Here is a 7,248-nt window from a genome sequence, read left to right as displayed (position 1 = left end):
TTCGCTGTCTTGGGCATTCAGAAGCCCAGTATGTGCTAGCTGAATTACATGAAGGAATATGCGGAAATCATACGGGAGGACGATCCCTGGCACATAGAGCTCATTCACAGGGATACTATTGGCCAACAATGAAGAAAGACGCAGCAGCATATGTCCAAAAGTGTGATAAGTGTCAAAGATACGCTCCCATTCCACATATGCCATTAGCAGCATTGAAATCGGTATCAGGCCCATGGCCTTTCGCGCAGTGGGGCATGGACATAGTGGGACCCCTCCCAACAGCACCTGCCCAGAAGAAATTCCTCCTTGTCGCCACTGATTACTTCAGTAAATGGGTAGAAGCTGAAGCATATGCAAGCATCAAAGATAAAGATGTCACCAAATTCGTATGGAAGAACATTGTTTGCCGCTTTGGAATTCCCCAAATCATCATAGCTGACAATGGTCCACAATTTGACAGCATTGCATTCAGGAATTTCTGTTCAGAACTGAATATCCGGAATTCATACTCCACGCCACGCTATCCTCAAAGCAATGGGCAGGCGGAAGCCACAAACAAAACTCTAATCAATGCCTTAAAGAAAAGGCTCGAGCAAGCCAAAGGGAAGTGGGTGGAGGAGCTACCCGGCGTCCTGTGGGCCTATCGAACCACACCCGGATGACCGACAGGAAACACTCCTTTCGCCCTCACATATGGAATGGATGCAGTCATTCCCACTGAAATAGGTCTTCCTACTATCCGGACCGATGCAGCAGAACAAGAAGATGCCAACACGGAACTAGGAAGAAATTTGGACTGGGCAGACGAAATCAGAGAAAGCGCGGCCATCCGGATGGCAGATTATCAACAAAGGGCATCAGCGCATTACAATCGAAAAGTCAGGCCCAGAAACTTAAAAAATGGTACGCTAGTACTTAGAAAAGTTTTTGAAAATACTACTGAAGTAGGCGCTGGAAAGTTCCAAGCCAATTGGGAAGGACCCTACATAGTGTCTAAGGCAAATGAAAATGGAGCCTATCATTTACAAAAGCTAGATGGCACTCCATTACTTAGACCATGGAATGTGTCCAATTTAAAGCAATACTATCAATAAAAAGTATACACGAGTACAAATGAGAAAGAAATATGTTTTTATTGATATGAATAAGTATAATTACAAAGAGATCTCCAGACCACAAAAATACAGAAGAAAAAATTACAGCAGAAAAATTGCAAAAAGAGATAAACTATCAGGGAGCGGGCTTCTCATAGAGCTTCTTCTCTTCACCCGGAGGAATTGAAGGGGTATCTCGCTTGATGCCGTTCTTCTTCATGCAGCAGCGATACCCAAAGATAAATGTATCATCCACTTGTTGCTGGTAGTCCGCTGCAAGTTCCTCCCTTTCCACATCAAACTCCCGTTCAAGTTCTTCTTTTTGCACATCCAGGCGCAGCTGCAAGTCTTCCTTCTGTTTCTTTTCATTCGAAAATTCTGTCCGGAGTTGACTCACTTCATCCTTCAGCCAGGCTGCCTCACCTTCCGTCTCATGTAGGCGGCTCGCAGTCGATTCTTCTCGACTCTTCGCCTCAGCCAACTCCACTCGGAGGGCTTCATTTTCCTCTCGCAGGGTGCATAGACTGGCCTCAGCCTCCTCCATTCTCAGACGCAGCTGATTTTCAATCTCCTGGCGCCGAGAGGAGAAGGTCCTCATATAGTCTGCAGTCTGCAGCAGCTGAGTAAAAAGATCGTGTTGTTGAGCCATGCCGCGGAGGCCCCTCACCAGCTGACACGCAAACAAGAAAAGCAAAGACATAAATCGTACTACAAAAAAACACATTAGTGCAACAAAGAGTCAAAAAGCAAAAGCACAAGACAACGGTATACCGTTTCTATCATATCAAACATCTTAGCAGAAGGCTTGATGGCTTTCCAGTCAGGTGTAATTTGCTTTAGCTTAACTTCCAACTCCGCGTAGCTAAAAGGGCTAGCAGGAGCTGCATTGTCAGTGGGTTCCTCCTCAGATGAGGAAACAGAAGGTGACTCTTGTCCCGGATTCGGGACCTCCACATCTTTGTCCAGACGCATCTGTCCGGATACATCTTCAGCCGGAATTATTACCGGGGCGGCCGAGGTCTCAGTTGCCATTTCCACCTCGCCTCCATCCGGATGAGTGTCATGGGCAGAAGCGCAGCTAACTTCAATCTCTTGCTGCCGCTCTTGAAGCCGCCCAAGGAGTCCCTTTCACCGGGACTATGGCCAAGCGATCCGGGTCTTCGGAAGGCTGACTTTGGCTTTTTGCCCCCGCTTCCTCCAACGGGGTTGTTTCAGCTGCATCAGCATCCGGATTAAGGTTGCCCGGACGGTTGATAGATGCAGCTTCCTCAGCCACGTTAGCCAGACGCGCAACCGCAGCCAAGGAAGTGCCCGAATGGTTTAACCCCGACATGCGTCCGGGGCCGCTTGAGATAGAATGCGGAGCAGCGTTTATTGGCTCCTCTATCATTACTTCCCCCTCATAGGTAATTTGCGGAGGAGGAAACTCCTTGGGAGGAGTAGGCTCCTTCACATCCTTCCCATGCTTCTTCACCAGCTTCCTCCTTTTTACTGGAGTTTTCTTTGGAGGAGAGTCCGGACCCGGCTTCTGTCTGGGAACCTTCCGGATAGTGCCTTCATTTTTTTTTCTAATCTCGATCCTCCAGGAGCTTTCGCCGTCTTTCACCATCAGCCTCTTTAGCTTCCTGGTACAGGGGGAGCTCCTTCAGAGTATAATGCTCCCCAGGTACTATCTCATCCTTTGCTAGTTTCCTGGGGAGAATATTGATAACATATTCCTGGGACTCCCGGACGACCACTATCAAATTCCGCGCGGAAAGCAATGTCTTGTAGGCCCTCTCCTTGGGATCTATCTCGAATAATTTGCAGACACAGGCGAAGGACGCCTTTTCCACCCAATCCACAAGGTGGCCCCTCAATTCCAGACCTGCATTAACAGCAACAAAAGGTGAGAATCCCGTCCGAAAAATTAGCAAAAAGTCAGCAAAGTAAAATCCGGACAAAGAATCGCAAAACAAGAATACCCGGAATTTTTAGGGTATAATTTGGAGAAAAGGGCCTCGACACACGCTCCGATAGGCCCGCCCATCCACCCCGGACTGCCACCAGCCCCTTCGCCCCTCCCTTTGTCGAATCTGGCAGCTCTATCACCACTTGAAGGGAGGGCAGGTGCGCGGACACACTGAAAATATCATTTTTTGCTTTCTTCAGGGAATAGATAAAGAACACTTCCAGAAGCGTAAGGTCGAGGCTGTACAGCATGTTGATGATGCTGCATCCCATCAGCACCCGGACAAGGTTGGGGTGAATGAAGATGGGTGGAACCTGAGAGAAGTGGAGGAATTCCTTGAACAACGCCGGCAGAGGAAATCGAAGCCCCGCGTTGAATTGTTCCTTTGTGAAGAGGATAACGTTTTCTTCACCTTTCTCAGTAGGCATAGTCGCCTCCTCGTTCACCAAATTTATATATACGTCATTTGGGATGCAGAACCGCTCCCGGAATTCCTTCACATCTAATTTGTCTATCGCCTTTTCGCCAGCCTCGCTAACCCGGACAGATGAAACAGTCTTTTTTGGAGCCATTTCTTACCACAAAGCCAAACCAAAATCTACATACAAAAGCAATGCAACGGTTCAAACCAAGCAGTCAGAAAATACACAAACCCTAACCCAAAGCAGTCAGAAAAACCCCTCAAAAACCCCCCGAACACCAGCAAAGTACCAACATTCAACAACAATTGCAAACGACTTGCCCAAAACAATGCCCAAGCACGACAGAAACCAAGTTTAAAGAACCAGCAAACGCAACCAAAGGAATGACAGTAGCAAAGAGGTACGTACCAAATAAAGCTTTGAAGAAGAAGAACGGTTACTGTCTCGGTACAAGATCACCAGCAGCAAACAAACGAAGTCGCGATACAAAAACACCGGTACAAAAGAGCTTTCAAAGGTTTTTTTTCAGAGAAGCAAAGGGCACAGAAAAAGCAAGGAGAAGAAAAGGCTCTCAAGAGAATGCAGTAGGAAAAAGTGCAAAAAGAGGTACAGTGCCCTATTTATAGCAGGACAACCATGTTATCATTGAAACGACATATTGCCTGGGGATATACAGGGTCGGCGGCTCCTCATAAATACCTTTTTGGCTTCCGCACCCCCACTCGCCACGTGGCCCAGTCAGACGAAGGGACCTCTTCAATTTTCAAAAGCCAGTTATTTTTAACCCGCCCATTTTTTCTGGCAAAATAGGCAAGTTAAAAAGGGGGGCAATGTAGGGACCCCTCCCCTTGGGAAATACGTGGCACGCAGCTCATGGTGACGCGTGACACGTATTATCAGCCGGACCATCATCATCCGGATTCCCCTAAGGATATGCATGGTGCAGTTATCCTATCCGGACCGCCGCAAGGAAGAGCAAACGACGCTGGCAGAGCGTAAACGTCCGGATAGTCTCCACAACACATCCGGATAATCAGCATGGGCCATCCGGATATAAATCATCTGGATGGTCAATTAAAGTAAAGCGAGTCTTACATGCAATCACAACAAGCAGCCATGGCCCACATCCCATCACCTGCAGAATGAGAAGACAAGAGGAAGTGACAGCAAGTCACTTCCTACGATCATTCTACATAATCACTTCCCACGATCTCTGACAGCCGCATCACCTACCATGGTCTCTGACAGCCATTCGTAGGATGATAGGGCTCCTACTGACACCTATTATCATCATCACAACATAAAATATCTCCTCACCATTAATGAAAGGAGCAGTACCCCTGAAGCTGTATATATATGCCTTCACACGAAGAAGAAGGGATCCCCTGGTAACCTCTTGATACCTAGTAAAAGGCCAACTAATTTATATATCTCTCTTTCACCATGGCTAACAAAACCATCGGAGGGTGCGTCCGGACACCCTGTCCGGATGCCTTTTGCAGGTGCAACCGCTGAATCAAGAACCCCTTGTGTGTTGAGAATCACGTGTCCATCCATCTAGCAGCAACGTGGACCACCGGATACGCGAGGTGACAACATAGAGGTAAGGTAAACCATTCCAAAACTCTGGAATTCCTCCAGAAAAATGATTGTTTGAGATGACAAGGGTCAATAAATTATTTAGTTTCCCGAAGGAGAGGGGAATGGTGCCATTTAGATCATTATTGGAGAGATCTAGATCTGTCACCATGGACATTCTTTCACCATACTCCAGAGGGATATGGCTAGAAAAGAAATTGTCATTCAAATACAGTTTCGTCACGTTGGATGACCATAGTGGCAAAGGCCCCTGAAAGTTGTTTTCACTCAAATCAACGGTGGATTCAGGAAGAAACTTCATTGAGTTTGGCACCCTGCCACCCAGGTTATTAGAACCGATGTCCAGCTCATCAAGATGCAAATCCAACTTCCAAAACCACTTTGGTATGCTGTCTGAGATCCCAGCATTATTGAGCACAACATCGGTGAGCTCAGTTTGATTTCTAAGCCATGCGGGAAACTTGGGACCCAATTGGCATGATCTTATTCTGAGGAGGCTGAGTTTAAAGGGAGGAATCCACTCAGGATTGATATTAAAAACCAGGGAAACTCTTGGAGTCCCTCTGTAGTTTGAAAACTCCTTTAAACTTGTAAGATTTGAAAAATGAGCCTCTGTTACAACTCCCGTCAGAGGATTCTCAGATAGCTCTATCGCAACCAACTTGGAAAGTCGTCCAAGAGTTTCAGGGATGGTCCCATTCATTGAGTTATCTGAGAGGTACAATTCTTCCAAATACGATAAGTTTCCAATTGAACTCGGAATGGAGCCTACAAAGGAGTTATCCCAAAGCCAAAGAGACTTCAAGTTATGGAGTTTTCCTAGGGAATTAGGAAGAAAACCACCCAGATCATTGAAGCCCAGATCCAGCGTCTCTAACCAACTACTGTTGCACCCAGATAAAACATCAATCAGTTCAGTTATTTCCCCATTCAAATCGTTCTGAGAAAGGATCAATGTTTTCAAATTGCACAGACTACCCATGTTTCTTAATCTTTCAATAGAAGTCCCGTTTGCAAAAGCATCAAGAATTGAGCCTCGTAGATTGTTGGAACTGAGATCTAGATACACAAGATTCCTCATCTGGAATAACCAGTGGGGTATTGTGGAGTTGAAACCATTGTTGGAAAGATCGATGATTGAAAGAGATGTGATCAGATTGGAAAATGGAAGAGAGGGAGGAAGGTCTGCAAGTGCACAAGCAGGTAGGTGCAACTCGGAAAGAGAAGGAAGCTTGCTAACAGCTTGAAGCCAATAAGCTGCAGCCTGGCTTAGATCTACACCTCCTAAATTAAGGTGTCTTAACGAAGTAAGACCCGATATCCAATGAAGATCATTCTGGTTTGACTCATCGAAGTATTCCTTGAGATCAAGGTAGTGCAGGCTGGAAAGATTTCCAAGTTGTGGAGGAATAGGTCCACCGAAGGATGCACCAGAGAGATTGAGATATCTCAACTTCTCCAACGAACCAATGAACTTGGGGATTGGAGTCCCTCCAAAATTGTTCATGCTCAAGTCTAAGTAATTCAAATATTTCAATTCAAGCAAAGCAGGACTGATCTTACCACCCAACTCGCCTTCTGTTCCATCAGCATCAAGATAACGCAGTGTGAGTTTGATGACATGACGGCTCCTGTTGTTGCAGACCACGCCTCTCCATTTGCAGCAGTCTTCCCCGACCCAAGATGAGAGCCGATCCGATGTATCTGTGAGGCCTTGTTTGAACTTGAGAAGAGCCACCTTCTCTGTGTCAACGCAACCCCTTTGATGATCACCCTGGCAGGAGCCAACTTTAATGGTATCATGGAAAAGAAACCCTGAGGAGGTGATGATAAGAAAAAGAAGTTGAATGAAGACGTTGTTATTAGCCATGCTGTTCGGCCCGCCACTGGGAGATGCTGTGCTATTCAGAGGCCACATGTGGTGAAGCTCTCTCCCTATACATATATATCCCATAGTCTTCGTCCACGGACATATTCTAGAGGAATTGATTAACTTGCTGGGATTGTGGTGGTCACATGACTCGCATCCAAATTTTCTGTTGCTCGGGGAACACGGACGGGCGAGGTGGGTGGGTTACAAATGTGAATGCGAGAAGAGGAGGGAATGGAAAAGACTAGCATATATTCTCGTGCATGCCCAATCAAAATCAAAAGACAAGACAGTTTTGGACTTTTTAACGTG

General features: G+C 46.4%; 1 protein-coding gene across 1 annotated transcript; it reads right to left on the bottom strand.

Moving 5' to 3' along the window:
• Positions 1-2,662: 2,662 nt before the first annotated feature.
• On the bottom strand, positions 2,663-6,992 carry LOC132255086 (receptor-like protein EIX1). The gene is made up of 5 exons (XM_059742736.1): positions 5,052-6,992; positions 3,388-3,619; positions 3,059-3,306; positions 2,807-2,961; positions 2,663-2,719 (listed from the first exon to the last, which is right to left on the bottom strand). The coding sequence occupies exons 1-5, from the start codon at positions 6,982-6,984 to the stop codon at positions 2,663-2,665; spliced, it is 2,625 nt and encodes an 874-aa protein (XP_059598719.1). The 5' UTR covers positions 6,985-6,992.
• Between the last annotated feature and the right edge of the window lie 256 nt (positions 6,993-7,248).

This window comes from Vitis vinifera, chromosome 14, assembly GCF_030704535.1.
Source record: "Vitis vinifera cultivar Pinot Noir 40024 chromosome 14, ASM3070453v1".
Lineage (NCBI taxonomy): Eukaryota > Viridiplantae > Streptophyta > Magnoliopsida > Vitales > Vitaceae > Vitis > Vitis vinifera.
The sequence above is the reverse complement of the archived record's forward strand: the minus strand, read 5'-3'. Positions and strand labels throughout refer to the sequence as shown.